The sequence below is a fragment of the Engraulis encrasicolus genome, chromosome 16, assembly GCF_034702125.1.
Source record: "Engraulis encrasicolus isolate BLACKSEA-1 chromosome 16, IST_EnEncr_1.0, whole genome shotgun sequence".
Taxonomy (NCBI): Eukaryota; Metazoa; Chordata; class Actinopteri; order Clupeiformes; family Engraulidae; genus Engraulis; species Engraulis encrasicolus.
The window spans coordinates 25,765,573-25,787,811 of record NC_085872.1 but is presented as its reverse complement, the minus strand read 5'-3'; the positions used below and the strand labels follow the sequence as shown (position 1 = coordinate 25,787,811).

The window sequence follows — 22,239 nt, the reverse complement described above, 5'->3', positions numbered from 1 at the left end:
ATAAAGATGTGCTGCAATACGGTCATGGAGCTGAGTGTTTTTATGATGACTGATTTTTCCGTGTGGTTTTATACAGCAGTGTTTCTAAATGTGTGGTCCGAGGACCACTGGTGGCTTGTGAGAGAGCTGACGTGGTCCTAGTAGAGGGGATTTCTACAAATGCAGCCAATATTTAAAAGATAAGCTAGCTAAATTTGTAACATTGTTATACGTCTAATATGTCTATGATATTGTTCTTTCACCACAATGTTCTTTCACTACAATTACAGCCCTGTCAATTATGCACCTATTATGTAACTTATAAGTTTGCTGTGCCTAATACTTGCAGTTATGAGTGGGCCAGTGACTTGACAGGTCGTCCCTGAAAAATATTTTATTGGACAAAGTGATCCTTGGTCTAAATTACAACAGTTAGGTAATGGTTAGGGAGGGCCTTTTTGGCTGACAAAGGTTGGAAGGTTGCAGGTGTGAATCTTGTACATAGGGTTAATGTGGGACGTCTCCAGTAATCCTCATCCATGGTTGAAGAAGTGCCCTTGAGCACAGCACCTACCACCACATTGCTCCAGGGGCTGTCACCAATACCTTACAGCTAAATAACTATGTGGCTATGGATAAAATTGCCAAATCAGTGCAATGTGATTATGTATTCTGGAGTTTCGAATTAATTCAATAAAGAAGCTACATGATAGTTATGAATGACATACAGGTATTACTGAAACTTGCTTTTAACATTTAAGAACATGACCATTTGATCATGAGGCATGAATCAGGATCCATCTGCTTGAAAGTGACAAAATGTCAAGCAAATGTATGAAAAGTAGTGCAATACAGTACATCATGCACATTGCTACAGAACTACAAAAAAAATCACACATAAACTTGGACATACTGTATACAGTGTGCAGACCCCCTCTGTGTTGACATTGACATTTGACATTTAAAGGTCAATCTTGTCATACATGTACTCCCAAGAGTTCCTTTGTAAAAAACAACAACAACTAGGTCACGACGGCATGTGAATATGGACACTGGGCTCCCTGTTCTATTATATCAATAGGATTCTTAAGTATTAATTTTGAGTAGGCACACCTTTTCATGGCAAAATATTTTCCTGAATTCTCCTGAAACCTTCAGGTGACACTGAAGAAGGCTCTGTGCAGCCGAAACGTCTGTCATGTCAGTCCCTGCAATGTTAAAATAAAAAGAAAACAACACGAAAAGAAGAAAAACTGAGTGTGATCCATTTCCTAACTACTAGATTACTTCAGAGACGCCCCAACAAGACGGAACAGCACGGTGTGTGGAAAACAAAATATTCTCCTGACAAATCAAAATCTGCACTAAGCGGCACATCCCAAAAATGTATAGCGGCGGTACACACTTTTAATCACTGTAAAATATTACAATCTTTGTAGTTGCATAAAAGAATTCACAGGCATTATGTTATTGTTTTGTCACTCAATCTGTACTGCCTATTCTGTACCTACTCTCCAACTGTATTTTAGAGTTAGAGTTAGAGTGTACTTTATTGTCCCCAGGGGGGAAATTTGTCTTGGGTTTTAACAATCACTGCATAACATATTTTGATCCCACACTTCTTTGTAAGTCGCTCTGTTTAAAAGTGTATGCTACTAATGTAATGTACTGTAATAACAACTGATGTCCAAGGTCTATGCTATTATACACTACCTGAAAGTGAATGAAGCTATTGAAAGTGAATGCACAATAAAAACCAACAGAGTTGTGTGTGATTCACATTATCAGCAGTCCCTGGGCCAGAATGGATGTCAGTTCAGAGCAGATGGTGACAAAGTAATATTAACAGACACCTTTTTTTCTAACAGTATTTTACAAAGTGTATACATTTTTAGGACACCCTGTATGCATTAACCTTTCCTCCTTAACAATAGAAAAGTCTTTTCTGATTGGATAAGGTGGTGGTTAACTTTGAAGTAGATCTGAAATATTAATTCAATTGTAAAGTACTTACACATTTTAAGTGTAACATAACAGTAATAGCCAGGGCTCTAAATGAACTTTTTTCCCATCACCTGCCAATGTAGCGAGTAGATTCCATCAGCCTATCACAAATATACCAAGTCATTTCTCCTGACCAAAATAAAACAAGCATTTAAGCATAGTTCTCATATGAAATGCTGATTTCATCATTGGCCGTGTGTACTTGGGAAAAAAAAAATCTGCAATCCACATCTATATAAAAAAGCCCAAGACGCTCAAAGTAAGCAGAGTTGGCAACCTTGTAACTCGGAAAAATCTTGCAAGCTGTAAGGAGGACAAAGCAAACTGTCAGATACCTGGTCATTTTAATGTCCAGCAGGGAGGGGAGGGCTCTCTCTCCCGGGCAAAGGCTAACTACTGTAATACAATTTATTCACACTATTCACTCCGCACCAACCAAAGTGGCTGGTAAATTCTACTTTGAAAAAGCAAAATTGGTTGCCAGGTGCTAATTTAGAGAGTTGGTAACAGCTAAATGAATGGTTACATTATTTCAATGATATTTTTTGCCACAAAGTAGCAATTCAATCAATCATGTCAGTAGTTTGTATAGCTAAACTAAGTGCTTAAATCTTAAATACAAACAGGAGACAATAGGACTAACAGCCTTTCCATTTCCATGGAAACATATATTGCAGGAAGGAACTCCACTTGGTGTCTCGGAGCTCACTGCAACTACAGTACCAAGTCATTATTTGCATGGAACTAGGCCTACCCACTAATCTTACAGCACACCTGAAGTATGAGGTATAAATAAATAATACCACATTTTGTGCAGACTAATGTGTGATCAATATGTGGCAGTGTTCACTCCCATTGTTCCCAGCTTAGTATGTTATATAATTATATAAAAATAAAAATAAGACTATCAAGCATTTTACGAATTAGTAATTTAACACCAGTCTCTGTATACTGCAAAGATTAAATGAAGGGCTGTGTTTTCCTGGGAGTTGTGTGCATTTCTGACTTTCTGACTTATTGTGGACGACTGTGTTAAATTTAGAAGTACATCTTACTTTAATCCAAAACAGGGCTGAGTAAAATGTTAACTCTGACAGTGTACAGTATACTGTAGGAATTTCACAGAATTAACAGTCTTACCTAACTGTGTGTGAACATGGCTCTTCTGGTGCAGTTCACATCAAATTGGCTCTTTGACTAGACAGGCCAGGTGGCAAAATGATCCCTTTAGAGAGAGACAGCGACAAAGAATGTGCCAGATTTAGGGATTATCTTCCAAAACGTATGATGAAGTTATCATGCCATCTGTCAAATACGATGTGAAGAACACTCAACACAACTCTTAATTTAATGTTTCTGTTCAATAAATCTGTTGTCCGCATTCAACAGAACATAAAGAAAACTCACAAAGTCACAAAACTTACAATACAATTTTAGTAATCATGATGCTTTCCTCCCAAACGCAAATCACATGCTTATTCAATACCATTAATATTACATCCACTGTTTAAGACACACTTGAAGTTATTATTGATTCACTACAGTCAAACCTATTCAGCCATCAAATGCTAGGTAATTGAAACAGCAGAGAGCTCTTACCCTGCTAGCGGTGAGTGTATGAAATGAATGTCCCACTACAGTGTTCACTGGCTCCTCTACAGCTAAGGGACAGCAGGGTGGGGGGGACTGTACTGAGCATCCTAGGTGTGAATTCTTACACGTCTGAATACAGTTCTTAAATTACACGTGGCCACAGTTAAGAGGACTGCTCATTCATCACAATATGTATCTTGCCAGGTGCAGAGTACTGTAGTTACTGAAGGGCTGTCACACAAGCCAAAACCACACACATATTCATTCCTATGTTACACAATTAGCATGCTTTGGAGGATACACGATACACATAGATACGCTTGTATCAACACATCACTTGTATTTCTATTCCATAAGCCCAGTGCATAAACACACTTCTGGGAATGTCTAACTAGGCTACTCTGGCGTAGACCTGGTGTGAAAGATAACAGTGTGGACAGTGTTCTAATGCATATGCCACTCAAGCAGCTGAAACAATTTCTGTGTGTGCAAAATGAGAGCGTGGTCTTGTGTTACTTTAATATGCATTGCTTGTCTTACATCGAAGGGAAATGTTAACACAAACATTTATAATCCAACTAAATCACTATTCGCTTGCATTTAATTATCTGATATCACTGTGCATTCAAACAACACGACTTCTTTCTTTGAAGATGAATGTTGAGCTAAAAAGGGACTGAAATAGTAAACATTTGTCTTAAATAGTTAATCACGGTAAAAACTATCAACTAAGTACCAGGTAAAATCATTAAACTCACAGTGGGATGTCAGTCTACTTCAATGCAGAATGTAATCAAGGTGTCGTGCTTTCAGATATGATCACTATTTATATACCACTGTCTGCACCCCGTTCCAGAACTGGTGTTAACATCTACAGCATACAAAAGATGACGATGATGCAATGCCAATTGGCAAGTCAAGGAATGATAGAAGTGAAGTTACTACTAAACCACTTGCACAGATAAGGGATCAATCCACTCCAATATTAGTACTTGTGTTTTTAAGTAGCTGGGACATATTCCTTCAATGTGTCATCAAGGAGATATGTGACCTTGACAATGACGGGGTAATATGGGCGACATGAGTGAGGTGCGTGGCTTGAGGAAAGAAAGCCGCTGTCATCTGCGGTCCACACAGGAGTGTGGCGATGACGAGATAATGGGGGTGACGATTTAAGCTGGGCATGACCCTTGGCCCCCTTTTGGGGGGGGGGGGGGGGGGGGGGGGGTTAAGGAGTGGTCTGGGTGGCACATGCGTGTCTGCTTTAAGAGGCAGGTGAGGACCAAAGTGACAGACTGTAAATCCCATGACACCTCAGCGACACTGACAGTTAGCAGTTGTGTTGACCTGTGGTAGACACATGGCCTCTGAGATGATGATTTAGTGTCTGTAATTGTAATGACAAGTGGACACCCTTTGCTAATGGGCAACACACTGCATTGCTATTCAGAAGCAAGGGAAGCCCGGGTAATTACAAGCTCATGCCTCTTGTCTTGTACATATGTCAGGAGAGCACCAATACGGCACAGGAAAAGCTTTACAATATTCCTAAAAAAAACCGAAATATATATTTGGTACCTCTTATTTCCTGCCACATCAATTTGCCAAGAAAATAGCTGAAATAGCTGCATATTTTATTGTGATCGTACATGCAGAGCAGGAGGAGCAAGTACCCGTCTTCTGGAAATCTAGACCACTCTTCTTTTGCAAAATGTATTTTTAGACTTTATGGATTGCTGTATTTCCCAACTGTTGCTATGAGAGGCTTGGTCGTACTTTGCTGTAAACTATTCAGGGGGTTTCAAACGTCTGTGGGCATCTCCTTTAGACCTGTAGTGAATAGTGTACTTTGCTGTTAACTATTCAGGGGGTTTCAAACGTCTGTGGGTATCTTCTTAAGACCTGTAGTGGACAAGTAGCTTTTTTTCAGACATTAAACAAAATAATAAAAGCAACCACCCACGAACTGTTAACTTCCACTCTGCTTGACTGAGGATGCTGTGTTGTGTTCTGCATGGGTATGAGACCCAAGTGGACAGTGCTGCCAACAGAATGGCATTTACAATCCAGACTTTGGAGTTTGCACAACTGTGAGGCAAAGCCAAAATATTTATGAGAGAACAGTCTGTGGATGAGTGTCACCATACTTTGGGGCTCCTAGAATAAGAACATCTATTTTAAGAAAAAGAAAACAAAAGTAAAACAAATGATAAAAAAAAGAAATAAAAATAAAACACAGTTGAACTAAATGTCGTGCATTTGATGGCTACAATCCTCCATGACTCTTGTATGCCATGCAGCCATTTAGGCACGCTGAGTTATTGTCTACCTCAGCATGTTTATATTCTGGTTGTTTCTATAAAAACACACAATGTACATCACAGTCAAATCATTAAGGATTTCTGCAGAGCTGGCCAGTGATTTAAGAAGAGAACTAAGGGCAGCAAAGTCCGGCAAGTCCAGCGGGCCTGTCTCTCGCCCTTTATTTATGCCCACTGGCAAAGCAGATCACCTGTTGGTGTTCATCCCACAGCCAACAAAGACGGGGTTCAGAGATCAAAGTGTCCAACAAGCTGCCCATCTCTATCAGTGAGAGTGACCCGGCAAGAATTTCACAGGGTTATCTTTGTCCTCAAGGATAAAAGGAAGGAAACAATGCCGTGACAACAAGATGAGGCTGAGGATAGCGTGTTCATTGGCCATTAAGTCACTCGTGGAGTATGTATGAGCCAGCAGTGACCTTGGCCCTCCTGTAGACCTCACCAAGGAACAGCTGCAACAATGCAGTGACGCCTCCAACACTCCTCTTGACATGGATATGTCAGTGTCACATTGTCACAGCCCTGTCATTGTGGACGAGCTCAAACTAATTTCAAGCACTTAGAGCGTTATTAAATTCTCTGTTGTTCGCACGCCGTGAATGATATAATCGGCTAGGTAAGATAAGATGCTCTTAACTTAGCTTATCAATCATGCTCCGTCACGACGTCAGTGTATCATGCTTCGACTGTGTTCTGCTGATCATTTTTGTGCATAGCACATGAGTGATAGACACAGACAGGTCATGGCATAACGAATGAACATGGCATTTTAACCGAACAAACATACCAAGCACACAAATGAGCTGTGTAAATACCTGAACAAATACAATGACAAGTTGCGAAAACAAATAAAATCATGTTTCAGGCCACAGGGTGACCAAGAAGGGTCACCAAGGCAACAGATGGAATTCCCATTCTGTATTTATGCGTTGCCATGCGGGCACATGCGGTCTCCATAACTTTATCCCTAATAAGGGACGGCAACTGATGCTGATGGGGCAGGAGCAGCCCGTTTCATCCCGCTCCCCTTACCCCACCCGACTGCCTCACTTGAACTCCACCAGCCCATTGTTCCTCCCAGCTTTGTCCCAACCTTTGGTTGGTCAAAAGGGCAAACACAGAAAAACAAGAAACCCATCCCTCTGGCAAATGGGACCCTTGTTTTCTAATCTGCTACACTAATGCCTTAGGTCCATTGCCATATTTGGAGACCGGCCTTTCTATATATATGTAACAAGAGGCAGCGGTCAGAAAACAAAGACAAGAAATCTCCATCATCAGGTAGGTTGATATAGGGACTGCGCTATTATTATTGGGACAGGCATACAATGCCAAGTGACAGATTATCTCCTAACAGAATTGGAATGATAATTGGGGCATTACCACAGCTAAAATGTTTGCATTGAGTATAGATATAGCTGTATATTTTAAACCTGATGACACAAAGTGTAGTGTATTGCAATAATAAACACAGTGAATTTAGACTAACTGCTTTAATAATCTTTTTAAGGCTCAGTCACACATTTTGATCTCCTTTTGGGGTGAACAAGAGGTCCGGTAAGCATTTACTTATCTACATTATGAATGCAGCCTTTAGTGATATGGGACAACTTTGTGACAGCAGCCATTGTGAAACCTCTCTCCCTCTTCTCCACAGACGCAAGGATGGGAGACGCTGCCATGAAGGAGTTTGGGCCGGCAGCCCCGTATCTCCGGAAGTCCGACAGAGAGCGTCTGGAGGCTCAGACACGTCCCTTCGACATGAAGAAGGAGTGCTTCGTGCCCGATCCCGATGTAGAGTATGTGAAGGCCTCCATCATCAGCAGAGAGGGTGACAAAGTCAATGTTATGACTGAGATGAATAAGGTAGAGTGATTTCCTGAACAGAATGTGTGCGTGAATACTGTCATACATCCAGTCATGTTATCCAAGTGTTTAAGTGTAAGCAACTGGATTCTTTGATCTTAAAAGACAATTCTCATCCATAACGCTTCATCAGTTATGGCCAAGATACTCAAAAGAGAAGTCCACTGGATTCCCTTTACATCCTTGATTAACATAATGTGAGGATACTTATGTAAAAAACTCTAAAATGTTATATCTGTTGACCTTTGGTCCCCAAACAGACCGTAACGGTGAAGGACGCAGATGTCCACCCTCAGAACCCGCCAAAGTTTGATAAAATTGAAGACATGGCGATGTTCACCTTCCTTCACGAGCCCGCTGTGCTGTTCAACCTCAAAGAGCGTTACGCAGCCTGGATGATCTACGTAAGAACCAGAGAGTCATGAAGCTTTTCACAGAGTGTCAAAATGACACATGACCCACAACTGAACTAACCATTATCATTCCTCTGTAGACCTATTCTGGGCTGTTCTGTGTCACTGTCAACCCCTACAAGTGGCTGCCAGTCTACGACCAGAAAGTGGTGGTTGCCTACAGAGGCAAGAAGAGGGCTGAAGCTCCTCCTCACATCTTCTCCATCTCTGACAATGCCTACCAGTACATGTTGGCAGGTGATTATATCTACGTAATTTCTATGAATACATAATGCTCAGTAGAGGCCCTGTCTTGGTTGTCAATCTATGAAGCTAATATGTGTTTATTATGTGCCGCCTAAAGACAGAGAGAACCAGTCAGTCTTGATCACGTAAGTCTTCGTCAGGATACCACACATTTATTTCTCATTACATATTAACTGTATTCCACAAGTCTATACACATATTTCAATGTCTAATGCAATTGCCATTACTGCTTCAATGCTTTTACTGTACACATTTCCTTTTTCTTCAACTGATTACTCAACAAAAAAGTGGAGAATCTGGTGCAGGAAAGACTGTCAACACCAAGAGAGTCATCCAGTACTTTGCCAGCATTGCGGCTGTGTCTGGAAAAAAGGATGCAGCCTCTGAGAAAAAAGTAAGCCATCAGCTTTTTCTTTAAAACGTGCTTGTTCATATGCCAGTTTCAAGATTTAATTGCAGTTTGCTGTCCCAGAAACCTGTGCAGGCAATGTGGCCTTCTTAGTTTTAAATACTGTGTGCGGCCTGCAGTGCGCTGTGAATAGTAAGTCATACTGACGCTGATATCCATGGATGGATTAAAGCATCAAGGGCCAGCCAGCTGCACATTATCTCATCATCTGTGTGGGTCCATCACAAAAAATAAAGCCGCTTGTGAATTTTAGTTGGAAAGCAGCCCATTCCCCTTGATGCTGACACACGTTGTGGCCAACCTACGACTGTTAGTATTATTGAGGAGAAGAGATGTCAGCCGTTGTCACTTCTGGCAAGGCTGGGAATAACATTCCACTTCTAATGTCCTCACTATTCCAAAATGTCAACAATGGAATCACAAAGCCTTGCTCATAAAAGTTTAAGGAGATTAAGATATCAGCGTATTGTCAGAGGAAGGGCCATTTGTAACATTGTGTGTATTGGTTTGTTAGATACCTGCAACATATTTAAATAGTAACAGTCTATTGTTTTTATAACTTTAACAGGGAACCCTGGAGGATCAAATCATCCAGGCCAACCCTGCTCTTGAGGCCTTTGGCAATGCAAAGACCATCAGAAATGACAACTCTTCCAGATTCGTAAGTACTACACAACCACTAATTCTTAAACAAAGTTCTTGTCTGAGCTCTACGGCAAAGACTATCTATTACATCTGTTATTTGTTAATCAGGGCAAGTTTATCCGAATCCACTTTGGTGTTAGTGGAAAGCTGGCTTCAGCTGACATTGAGACATGTAAGTCAAACATCAAACATTTTCAGTTTAACATTTACATTTCTTTCACTGCTAGCTAGAAATGGATAATTGTTCTTTGCAAATCTGTTTCCCAGATTTGCTGGAAAAGTCTCGGGTAACATACCAGCTAAAGGCTGAAAGAGACTACCACATCTTTTACCAAATTCTCTCCCAAAAGAAGCCAGAGTTGCTTGGTAAGTCATAAAATGAAGTCCAACGTACTTTATATGTAACAAGCTTAGTTCTCCCACATGCTATTAAGTCTCAGTTCGGTTCTTAACAGTTTGTCTTGCCGTGCATCCACAGTACTGTTTCATTGCCACGTTGGACAGTTGCATGATACAACATTTTGTCTATCTACAGAGACTGATAATGATCCTCATCTGGGACTTAAAGTGTGATAACCTATTTATAAAACGGTGCAAAACATATTTTACACATGGACTATGGCATGGAAGTATTAAAATACATACAAAATACATTCTTGTAATAATGTGAATAAATACATGTAATAATTTAATCAACACATTGTTATCTCAATATTCAAAACATGCTCAGGCAGCTGATCTCATTCCTTCTTCAGAAATGCTGCTCATCACCAGTAACCCCTATGACTACGCCTTCATCTCCCAAGGAGAGACGACTGTAGCCTCTATCAATGATGCTGACGAACTTGTGGCCACTGATGTAAGCAAATTCATCATCAAAGATGACTGCAGTTTATTTTGTTTCTATTGTTATGACCCTTTGGGCTTTTTGTTTTATATTACTAGTACCGATTCAATACGGGCACTGGCTGAGAGTGTGCTATCAAAAGGCATCTCAACCGAAAGTTTAAGGGCCGGCACTCGAAATGGGGCCAACAAAATGCAGCAAACAATTACAGAAATAAACGTATTCAGCTGCATCTGATTGTGTGCAACACAAAGAAGTGGGAAACTGGGGAAAAGATCAACCGACCAAACCATATGCACTGTAGTACATAGACCCACAGGGGTAGCAACATCATCACAGACTTCTGTGAGACTTGGAGTGCTTTCATTTCTTTCTTGCAGCAAGCTTTTGATGTCCTGGGCTTCACCGTGGAAGAGAAGAACAGCATCTACAAGCTGACCGGTGCCATAATGCACTACGGCAACATGAAGTTCAAGCAGAAGCAGCGTGAGGAGCAGGCAGAGGCTGACGGCACTGAGGGTGAGTCCAAGGACAACGACACAAACAGAAAGGTTCACAAGGACTTTTCAGAACTTCATGATATTCTCTTTTGCAATGTGCAGATGCTGACAAATCAGCGTACCTGATGGGCCTGAACTCTGCTGATCTCATCAAGGGACTGTGTCACCCGAGAGTCAAAGTAGGAAACGAGTGGGTCACCAAAGGGCAGAATGTCCAGCAGGTGGGCAGAGCCGTTAAGTAATGATGACCAGTAAACTCAGGCATGAATATGCAGCCTTTACTGCATGTTGACTATGTCGTTGACTATGTTGTTGACTACTCTGGTGACTGACCTTTCTTCCAGGTGTACTATGGCATCGGTGCCCTTGCCAAATCCGTGTATGAGAAGATGTTCCTGTGGATGGTGGTGAAAATCAACCAGACCCTAGCCACCAAACAACCGCGCCAGTATTTCATTGGAGTGCTGGACATTGCTGGGTTTGAGATCTTTGATGTAAGCATTTCCAAAATAATTTGGTCTTGACAAATGGTCTTTGAATACGTCTGACCATATCAGCCTTAAAAATGACTGAGTTGTTTCTTACAGTTCAACACATTTGAGCAACTTTGCATCAACTTCACCAATGAGAAGCTGCAACAGTTTTTCAATCACCACATGTTTGTGTTGGAGCAAGAGGAGTACAAGAAGGAAGGCATTGAGTGGGAGTTCATTGACTTTGGCATGGACTTACAGGCCTGCATTGACCTAATTGAAAAGGTTTGTGAAGTCAGAAGTCAGTTTTTATGTAATAAACGCATTACTATAGCGAATTGCTGTATACTACATACTGTAGGCCTACATACATACATACATACATACATACATACATACATACATACATACATACATACATACATACCGGTACATACATACACATGGAAAATGAGTATATATTTCAGCTTATATGTTAAATCTATACTGATGTCAAATTGTATGTGCAAGTATACTGAACTAATAAAATACATTCTGACGAGATAAGACAATAAACATCTAACAAAACGCTCTTTACTTTCCAGCCTATGGGTATCATGTCCATCCTTGAAGAGGAGTGCATGTTCCCTAAAGCCAGTGATGCCACATTTAAAGCAAAGCTTTATGACAACCATCTGGGAAAATCTGGAAACTTCCAGAAGCCAAGAAATGTGAAAGGCAAAGCCGAGGCCCATTTCTCCCTGGTTCACTACGCTGGCACTGTGGATTACAACATTTGCAACTGGCTGGTGAAGAACAAGGACCCTCTGAATGAGACAGTTGTGGGACTTTACCAGAAGTCAACCCTTAAGCTGCTGTCAATACTCTTTGCTAACTATGCTGGAGCAGAGTCAGGTAACATGGATCCGTTATTTGAAACCAAAACTTGAAAGGAATAGGCACACTACATCATTGTTTCTCTAACTTCAAAGACCATATCTTGTCTGCATCTTGGTAGTGTTTTCCCGGGAGCATGTCTATGTTCCCCCAGCCCATTGGTCCCACTGCCCATTGGTCCCACATAACTAAGATTAACATTATTTTTTAGGCCCAATGATCCCATAGCATGTTCCTGCTGCTCCATGTTCCCACATTTCTAATAATTAATTCAAATTTAGGCCCTATGTTTCATGGCGGGGAGAAAGGCACGTGATCTCAGTTTCCTCGGAAATGTGGGAATATGGAGTTAGGGCCTATATTTGAATTAATTTCTTTAAAATTTGGAAATATGGAGCAGCAGGAATAAGCTGTGGGGCCATTGGGCTGTGGGAACATGGAGCTGACCCCGTTTTCTTTGCATTGCATTTCAGATGGAAAGAGCAAGGGTGGAGGAGGTGCAAAGAAGAAGGGCTCCTCGTTCCAAACAGTGTCTGCTTTACACAGGGTATGCATACTATTATATTAAATATGTATGATTTCACTATGTAAAACTGAGAATAACTCTTTGAGTGTCATGTGTAACAGGAAAATCTCAACAAGCTGATGACCAACTTGAGGTCGACTCACCCCCACTTTGTGCGCTGCATCATCCCCAATGAGACCAAGACTCCTGGGGTGATGGAGAACCCTCTGGTGATGCACCAGCTGCGCTGTAACGGTGTGCTGGAAGGCATCAGGATCTGCAGAAAGGGCTTCCCCAACAGGATCCTCTATGGAGACTTCAAACAGAGGTCAGTGGCGGCTCTAGAGATTTTGCCAAGGTTGACAAGATTGATAAAGGAAGTTTATTCTAGACTAGAAATCTGTATTATTTGGTGCAAGTGAATTACATGCATTCAATCATTTAAAATTGGAGCCTAGCCTGTGGCAAAGGGGAGGCGAAATAACCCTAGCTGACTATGACATATAACTCCAGGGTACACCCTTAGCCTTGTGGGTCAGTTCATTTATGAGATAATAAAATATACCAATAAAACAATCTGTTGGCAATGCTGTGTTATGAGTCATCATATAACATTAAGGTCAAATAGTTCAGCTTATACACACACTAACACCCTTTTCACAATGTTAAGGAGGAATTCTAAACTCCATGTTGTATGAACCTGCACTTACCTTGGTAATGGTTATCCATGTAACCTTGTACAACAGTCGCCTATAGATTTACTGATGTTACATTTAATGATGTTCTTTTACTCGCAGATACCGCATTCTAAACCCATCTTCCATTCCGGAGGGGCAATTCATAGACAGTAAAAAGGCTGCGGAGAAACTACTGGGCTCTCTGGATATTGACCATAACCAGTATAAATTAGGGCACACAAAGGTACAGTAAGACACAGTATAATAAGTAGTTCATCATCACATTGTCTCTACCAGACATGTTCCACCTGCGCTATGCTTTGCTGTTTGGGGGCAGTTTTTACTGACACTTTACAACAAGATCATTGTGTTCTGCTGACAAGGATGTATACCGTTTTGTCTTCAAAGTCTAATAACTGGTTTACACTGAATATCTAAAGTTGGTATTTGTTATGTTTACAGGTGTTCTTCAAGGCTGGTTTACTGGGTCTGCTGGAGGAGATGAGAGATGACAGGCTGGCTCTGATCATCACAGCGATACAAGCCAGATCCAGAGGACTTCTGGCAAGAGATGAATTCCAAAAGATTCTAGAGCGCAAGTAAGAACAAGGTCAACAGAAGGGTCAAAGACGTCCAAAAAGGAATTGTCATTCAGTGTAACGGATACCTTCCGCTGGCTGTAACTGTAAAAAAAAAAATATATATTTTTAAATTGTTTCAAGTGAATGGATGACAGCTGAGGCTTTCATGAATTCACTGGAAAAAAAATAAAAAAAGAGTCATGTTTTTTACAGTTACAGTCAGCAGATGGTATCCGTTACACTGAATGACAATTCCTTTTTGGACGTCTTTGACCCAGAAGCATGTGATAACCGCCATAGTGCATAATGGACGTGTGCATGTGACTTAACATACGTAAATGACAGAACATTGTAGCCTTCAGCGCTCAATATTAACCCAACAAGTTGTCCTATTTATTGACAGGGATTCTCTGTTGGTAATCCAATGGAACATCCGTGCCTTCATGATTGTGAAGAATTGGCCATGGATGAGGCTCTACTTCAAGATCAAGCCACTCTTGAAATCTGCTGAAACTGAGAAAGAGATGGCAAATATGAAGGAGGAGTTTGCAAAGCTCAAAGAGGCCTTTGCTAAATCGGAAGCTCGCAAGAAGGAGCTTGAAGAAAAGATGGTCTCACTTCTCCAAGAGAAGAATGACCTGCAACTTCACGTTCAGGCTGTGAGTTTCTAACATCCTGCAGTGCACAATCAAGAAAGAAATTAACTTATACTGCACATTGCTTGAAATGTAAACAAGGATAAATACAGTCTGCAGATATATAAGTATAAATTACTAAAGAAATTAAGTTGCTCAATGAAAGGATTTGCCTCAATTGGTAAAACTGAGCTGATAAAGATGATCACTAACTCTGAACCAATGGCAGGAGCAAGACAATCTCTCAGACGCTGAGGAGAGGTGTGACGGTCTCATCAAAAGCAAGATCCAACTGGAGGCAAAGATCAAAGAGCTGACTGAGAGACTTGAGGATGAGGAGGAGATGAATGCTGAGCTGACCGCTAAGAAGAGGAAGCTGGAGGATGAGTGCTCTGAGCTCAAAAAGGACATTGATGACCTCGAGCTCACCTTGGCCAAAGTGGAGAAGGAAAAGCATGCCACAGAAAACAAGGTTTGTGACTGATGTAACTCAGAGATCTGTAGAGAATGATTTCTAATGCAATAATAAAATGGACAATGTTGCGTTACGCCTTTGGTCTTGTACTACCGTAGGTCAAGAATCTGATTGAAGAGATGGCTGGTCTTGATGAAGTCATTGCCAAGCTGACCAAGGAAAAGAAGGCCCTTCAAGAATCACAACAGCAAGCACTTGATGACCTGCAGAGTGAGGAAGACAAAGTCAACACCCTCAGCAAGGCCAAAATCAAGTTGGAGCAACAAGTGGATGATGTGAGTGCACCGGTGTTGTCATGTGTTTTCTTTTGTGCATTTGTGAAATTACAAAACCATTTAATGCTGTTTGTTTTCCCCTTGCAATAGCTTGAGGGCTCTCTGGAACAAGAGAAGAAGATTAGGATGGATCTAGAAAGAGCCAAGAGAAAGTTGGAGGGTGACTTAAAGTTAACCCAAGAGAGCGTCATGGACTTAGAGAATGACAAGCAACAACTGGAGGAGCGACTGAAGAAGTAAACATCACATTAAAATGTGATAACCATATAAGCAACTGTTTTGAAGTGACAAATCATTTTTGCTGATGGAATTTTCTTTTTCTCTACAGAAAAGACTTTGAAATGACTCAGCTCAATGCCAAGATTGAGGATGAACAGACAATGGTTATTCAGCTACAGAAGAAAATGAAGGAACTACAAGTGAGTCCATGAGACGGAAAAATGCAAGGGGTATGGGGCCCCAGGTTCATTTCCCAGCCCTGCCCTATCTCTCTCCCACTGATTCCCTGTCTGAATCTTCGACTGTCCTGTCTAAATAAAGGCTAAAAATGGCAACAAAATATATATATTAAACAAAAATGCAAGGGCTCGCATTTTCAAATGAGTGTATCTGATATTCATAATAATGTTTTGTTTTCCATCCAGAAGAACACTAAGCTGTACACATCCTATACTTTGTCTAAAACATCACTAGGCTCGTATTGAGGAACTGGAGGAAGAGCTTGAGGCAGAGCGAGCTGCCAGAGCTAAAGTGGAGAAGCAGAGAGCAGACCTGGCCAGAGAGCTGGAGGAGATCAGTGAGAGGCTGGAGGAGGCTGGAGGAGCAACTGCTGCCCAGATTGAGATGAACAAGAAGAGGGAGGCTGAGTTCCAAAAGCTGCGCAGGGACCTCGAAGAGGCCACAATGCATCATGAAACCACAGCCGCCACCCTGAGGAAGAAACAAAGCGACAGTGTAGCCGATCTGGGAGAGCAGATTGACAACTTGCAGCGAGTCAAGCAGAAGCTTGAAAAGGAGAAGAGTGAACTCAGACTAGAGCTGGACGATGTCATCTCAAACATGGAACATGTTGTGAAGACAAAGGTAAGACAGTCCAGTCAATTTGACAAGACAAAGCAGAACTACCACATAGACACAAAGGGGGACCTTACACATTAAACAACATACTGTAAATCAATATTTAAATAAATTGTATTGATGTCTACCTATCAGGCAAACTTGGAGAAAATGTGCAGAACCCTAGAGGACCACATGAATGAATTCAAGACAAAGTCGGAGGAGGGCCACAGGAGCATCAGTGATTTCAACATGCAGAGAGCCAAACTCCAGACCGAAAATGGTACATTATGGCACTACTCTGGAAATCCATGGGGTCGTTATCGCCCATTTCCTTCCTTCTTCTGAATTATGTTTTCCTTTGTTGTAGCTGAGCTGTCCAGACAACTGGAGGAAAAGGATTCTCTGGTCTCTCAGCTGACCAGAAGCAAGCAGTCTCACACCCAACAAATTGAGGACTTGAAAAGACAGCTGGAGGAAGAAGTCAAGGTATGAAATGCATAAACACATAATTTAATGTCTTTGTTCATCTGTGAATGTCCAAATTAATCTGTAATTCAAATTTACAGTCTTAAATTAGGTATGATGTGCTGAGTGTTGGATGATATGGTGTGCTGAGCGAATCTTGCTGTAACGACTTTAAACAAGTGGCTTAAGTAGTAAATTTTAAGGTGAGCCGTAGTAAGGTGAACTGGCATCACCATCCGGATAAGGCTAGCTGCCAAGTCTAATCCTCTTTGCTTAAATGGCAGGCCAAGAATGCCCTGGCTCATGCAGTGCAAGCAGCTCGTCATGACTGTGACCTGCTCAGAGAGCAGTTTGAGGAAGAGCAGGAGGCCAAGGCTGAACTCCAGAGGTCCATGTCTAAGGCCAACTCTGAGGTGGCTACGTGGAGAACCAAGTACGAGACTGATGCCATCCAGAGGACGGAGGAACTGGAGGATGCCAAGTAAGTACTGTATGCTTGTGTCCGTTGCAAAGGTTACAGGCCCTACATAGAACATATCACTACCCTTCCATTTATAACTAGAAGTGTTTTGTCCAATTCACAGTTGCCATCTGTTGCCATCTTCCTAATAGGTAAAATGGTTATATTGAATAGATGTGTTTGAATGTCACCTGCCATTTAGGAAGAAACTGGCTCAGCGTCTACAAGATGCTGAGGAGGCAGTGGAGGCTGTGAATGGCAAATGCTCCTCACTGGAGAAGACCAAGCACAGACTCCAGAATGAGATCGAAGATCTCATGGTGGATGTTGAAAGATCAAATGCGGCTGCCGCTGCCCTAGACAAGAAGCAAAGGAACTTTGACAAGGTGTGTGGGGACATTCATTTTCGCGTGTGTTAACTTGATGGTGACCTTGAGTTATTGACATGTAGAGTGATGGACGATCTTCAACATAGGTCTTGGCAGAGTGGAAGCAGAAGTTTGAGGAGTCGCAGACAGATCTTGAGAGCTCCCAGAAGGAGGCCAGAGCTTTGAGCACAGACCTCTTCAAACTGAAGAATTCCTATGAAGAATCTCTTGACCACTTGGAGACAATGAAGAGAGAGAACAATAACCTCCAAGGTATGACACACGGTAAAGCAATCCTGGCTGACAGTTAAGAGTTACCATTAACAGTCATTTCAGACTTTGAATTATTTAATTGGAAAAAAACAACTTTAGACACCACTGGCGTTGTTGAACACGCGCATTAGGCTAGCGTTTGTCTTCACAGTTGCCTCTCAAGTTGACCTAGATGTAATATCGATTCAAATGTATCAATTAACGCATGGCATGTCACTTGCTATCCAATTCAGTGACAGCTACAGTAGCATAAGCTAGGATAATGACAATGTGATAACACAAACACGTTGTCTTCTCTCATATATCCTTTCCTTTAAAAAAATCGATGTTGAATAATTTAAAACGACTATGTAGAAACTATTGCACTATCCCACAAAACTGAATTCTCCATCCAAAACACATTCATCCGAGTAGTAGTTGCCGAGTTTGACTACTGCTGCCAGAGCCGTTTATGACTGCTGCTATGATGTTGCGCCCTCTAATGGCTGGTGGCCCAACAGCAGTGTTCAGACTCTTTCCAGTAGTCATAAACATTCATCTATGTCTATGAGTACAGTATTTTAGCATATGGATGTAGCATTAAAACCTGATGAGAACAATATTTGTCTAACTTAGTTTAATAGATCAGTGAACTTGAGACTAATATTTAACATAAAAGTCTTTGCATGAACACTGCCTTTTCTTTCAGGGGAAATCTCTGATCTCACCGAGCAACTTGCAGAGAGTGGCAAGAGTATTCATGAAATGGAAAAAAATCGCAAGCAGCTGGATCAAGAAAAGGCTGAGATTCAGGGTGCTTTAGAGGAGGCAGAGGTACATTTTAGGTTAAATTATGATTGGATGGATGGATGAGTGAATCATTGTAGTCTAGTGATTCGATTGATTGATTGATTGATTGATTGATTGATTGATTGATTGATTGATTGATTGATTGATTGATTGATTGATTGATTGATTGATTGATTGATTGATTGATTGATTGGTTGATTGGTTGGTTGGTTGAGCATTGTATTATTTATTTATTTATTTATTATTATTATTATTATTATTATTATTATTATTATTATTATCAACATTTTTATATTATGAATTATGCAGGCATCCCTGGAGCACGAGGAAGGTAAGATCCTAAGGGCCCAGCTTGAGTTCAACCAGGTGAAGGCTGACATGGAGCGCAAACTGGCTGAGAAGGACGAGGAGATGGAGCAGTCCAAGAGGAACCTTCAGAGGACCGTCGACACCCTGCAGAGTTCCCTGGAGTCAGAGACGCGCAGCAGGAACGAGGCGCTCAGGATCAAGAAGAAGATGGAGGGAGACCTCAATGAGATGGAGATCCAGCTGAGTCAAGCCAACAGGCAGGCAGCAGAGGCCCAGAAGCAACTTCGGGCTCTGCATGCCAATCTGAAGGTAAGCATTTATGACAGAATATAAATATAATACAACCATATTGTGGTTGAACTTGTGACAGAATACAGAGATATATCACAGAGACTGTTGAAGCATGTTCATGTGTGTTCTGTAGGATGTCCAGCTGCAGTTGGATGAGTCTCTCCGTGCTAACGATGATCTGAAAGAGAACGCTGCCATCGTGGAGAGGCGTAACAACCTGCAACAGGCGGAGCTGGAGGAACTAAGGACTATGCTGGAGCAGGCCGACAGAGGCCGCAAACTGGCTGAGCAGGAGCTGCTGGACACCAGTGAGAGGGTTCAACTGCTACACTCCCAGGTAGATACGTTTTTGCATCTTGCATCTGAAAGAAATTGGAAAGTGGTTTGGGCTGTTGTTGTTCTTATTGTTTATCGGCATAGTTTTCTGCTTTTATCTCTACGAAGCTCATAGAATTTCCTCTATGTATGAAATGCTCTATAGGCCTACCGATAAACTTGTCTTGATTTACCTGTGCTGAAATGTTTTATGCATTTTATCCACAGAACACCAGTCTCTTGAACCATAAGAAGAAGCTGGAGAATGACACCACCCAGCTCCAGACAGAGGTGGAGGAAGCCGTCCAGGAGTGCAGGAACGCTGAGGAGAAGGCCAAGAAGGCCATCACTGATGCGGCCATGATGGCTGAGGAGCTGAAGAAGGAGCAGGACACCAGCGCTCACCTGGAGCGCATGAAGAAGAACATGGAGCAGACCATCAAGGACCTGCAGCACCGCCTGGATGAGGCTGAGCAGATTGCCATGAAGGGAGGCAAGAAGCAACTGCAGAAGCTGGAGGCCAGGGTAGGTTTAAATGAAGCCACATGGAATGTAATTACATACAGTAGTAATCTACAGATGTTTTTGTCATAATGTTACATTAATTATTTTGTCTGATTTAGGTGAGAGAACTAGAAAGTGAAATCGAGATGGAGCAAAGAAAGAGTGGTGATGCTGTGAAGGGTATGCGTAAATATGAACGCCGCATCAAAGAGCTCACCTACCAGGTACATACTGTAGAGATTTCCTCTGCATTGAATATTGACTGTTTGCTGCTCAGGATTCAAGTTGAATGATATGTCATGGGATATGTTATATATTATATATTAGGAGTAAGGTTTCATTGAATATGTTCTCACGTCTAGACTGAGGAGGACAAGAAGAACCTCGCCCGTCTGCAAGATCTGGTGGACAAGCTACAGCTGAAGGTCAAGGCCTACAAGAGATCTGCCGAGGAGGCTGTAAGTATCATCTCTTATCAACCTGAAAGATTTCATGTTCCTGAATGCTAAACAAAGTTAAGTTAAGTTCACTATACTCATCATCACTGGCCGTGTCTGTGTTTCATCAGGAGGAGCAGGCCAACACCAACCTTGGCAAGTTCAGGAAGCTTCAGCATGAGCTGGATGAGGCTGAGGAGAGAGCCGACATTGCTGAGTCTCAAGTCAACAAGATGCGTGCCAAAAGCCGGGATCCGAGTGCCAAGGTTAGAAACATTCTCAGCACAGCGTGCTGCAATTTTATTTTTATTTTCCTTTCACTCTCATGTCATAATCATATTTTTTTTTCTCACAATTCCAATCACACATTCTTATGTTTCAGATTGGACATGAAGAAGAGTGAATACATCACAAGTATTATGTTCACAACATTCAATCTTCCTGAAGCACACCCCTGTTTTTCAGATCACTCCATGTTTTCTGATGTCATGATAATCAAAATCAATAGCTGTTTAAGTCTTCTCAAGTAGTATAGTTCTGTACACTTTGCATGTGTCGGTAGAATAAACAATGAGGAGAGACATTTTGTTTCTTGTCATTACTTCTGTCTTAATCTTTAAGACCAGCTGCCACACCTATGTGTATTTATTTACCTTCAACAGCGTTGGCGAGTCTGTAAATTTTTTTGACCCGTTAGGTCTTAATTAATGAATTTGTGCTCATTTTAATCCGAATTGCACTTTTACCATATGTACATGAATATATTTTTCTGCACTCCCTTGGTCCTTGTACTATGCAAACAGTATTAAACTATCATAACATTTTTGTCAGGGACATACAGTAATAATGCTCATTAATATTTTTAAACATTACAGGCTTCCAATAGCGTGACTATGAGATAGACATATGTCATGATATGACTTTGAATGACACTGTGTATACAGTGAAAATAGGCATGTTGTAGGAAATAATCACCTGGTAGTCAAAATGTATTGAAATAATATATAAAAACAAATGTGACTGCATCCTCTTCAGGAATATCCATGCAGTCTTCATTTTCTACCAAGCCACTGTGAACAAGTGAAATAGAAAGTGTAGGCTATATTTTGGGAAGCAAATGTGACCTTACATGTCCAAACCTAAGCCAGCATCAGCATCACCAGCAGCAATGCATCAGTGGGCCACAGCAAGGCAGCATATACAGCATCTGCACATCAGCGTCATCTCCTGAAGCCAACTGCAAATTGAACTGTCCATGTAAGCATTGGGAAAAGGAATGTAAAGGAGTATGAAAGTAATATTCCTTAGCATTTGTAGTGCTGTAGTTGTATCCCAGACCAAATGTGGTAATAGGTTACCTTATTATTGCAATACTCAATACGTTTTAAATAGATTCAATACAATTTTTTGGATGATTCCATATGTAGAAATGTGCATACTGAATTATAGCAAACATACTGTATGTCTATTGCATTACATGATTAATTAATTATTGATTACAGGCGTAATAATGAATAAATATGACAGCTTTTATTGTGTACTGAAGCTGTCAATGCTGCTGATGAATATAAATGATGCATGTCGGATATCGACCTGTGCACAGAACTGTAATACCATTTCATTGACAGTATATTGTACATACAGTACAC

The 22,239-nt window shown here is 41.3% G+C and overlaps 1 protein-coding gene across 4 annotated transcripts; it reads left to right on the top strand.

The window, feature by feature from the left end:
• The first annotated feature begins 7,158 nt into the window (after positions 1–7,158).
• On the top strand, positions 7,159–21,395 carry LOC134465456 (myosin-7-like). Of its 4 annotated transcripts, none has more exons than XM_063219124.1 (39): positions 7,159–7,178; positions 7,408–7,454; positions 7,555–7,763; positions 8,024–8,167; positions 8,257–8,413; positions 8,520–8,547; positions 8,711–8,816; positions 9,400–9,492; positions 9,585–9,648; positions 9,744–9,842; positions 10,232–10,335; positions 10,704–10,842; positions 10,926–11,044; positions 11,168–11,317; positions 11,411–11,581; positions 11,881–12,190; positions 12,646–12,719; positions 12,800–13,005; positions 13,475–13,598; positions 13,817–13,953; positions 14,339–14,594; positions 14,800–15,042; positions 15,144–15,320; positions 15,411–15,556; positions 15,649–15,739; positions 16,014–16,403; positions 16,533–16,659; positions 16,747–16,865; positions 17,129–17,325; positions 17,507–17,690; positions 17,780–17,945; positions 18,634–18,758; positions 19,044–19,352; positions 19,468–19,671; positions 19,878–20,174; positions 20,273–20,377; positions 20,516–20,611; positions 20,722–20,856; positions 20,973–21,395. In XM_063219124.1, exons 3-39 carry the CDS (start codon positions 7,563–7,565, stop codon positions 20,991–20,993), a joined length of 5,814 nt encoding a protein of 1,937 aa, XP_063075194.1. In that variant the 5' UTR covers positions 7,159–7,178; positions 7,408–7,454; positions 7,555–7,562; the 3' UTR covers positions 20,994–21,395. The 4 variants fall into 4 exon arrangements, with proteins under 4 accessions (XP_063075194.1, XP_063075195.1, XP_063075197.1 ...); XM_063219125.1 differs by having other exon boundaries at positions 7,162–7,178; positions 7,408–7,449; XM_063219127.1 differs by lacking the exons at positions 7,159–7,178; positions 7,408–7,454; positions 7,555–7,763; positions 8,024–8,167 and having other exon boundaries at positions 8,397–8,413; positions 8,524–8,547.
• The last annotated feature ends 844 nt before the right edge of the window (positions 21,396–22,239 follow it).

Coding starts and splice junctions, on each gene's coding strand:
- LOC134465456 (XM_063219124.1), top strand. CDS start 7,563: ATGGGAGACGCTGCCATGAAGGAGTTTGGGCCGGCAGCCCCGTATCTC. Junction 8,548..8,710: donor AACCAGTCAGTCTTGATCAC/GTAAGTCTTCGT, acceptor TCAACAAAAAAG/TGGAGAATCTGGTGCAGGAA. Junction 10,843..10,925: donor AGAGGCTGACGGCACTGAGG/GTGAGTCCAAGG, acceptor TGCAATGTGCAG/ATGCTGACAAATCAGCGTAC.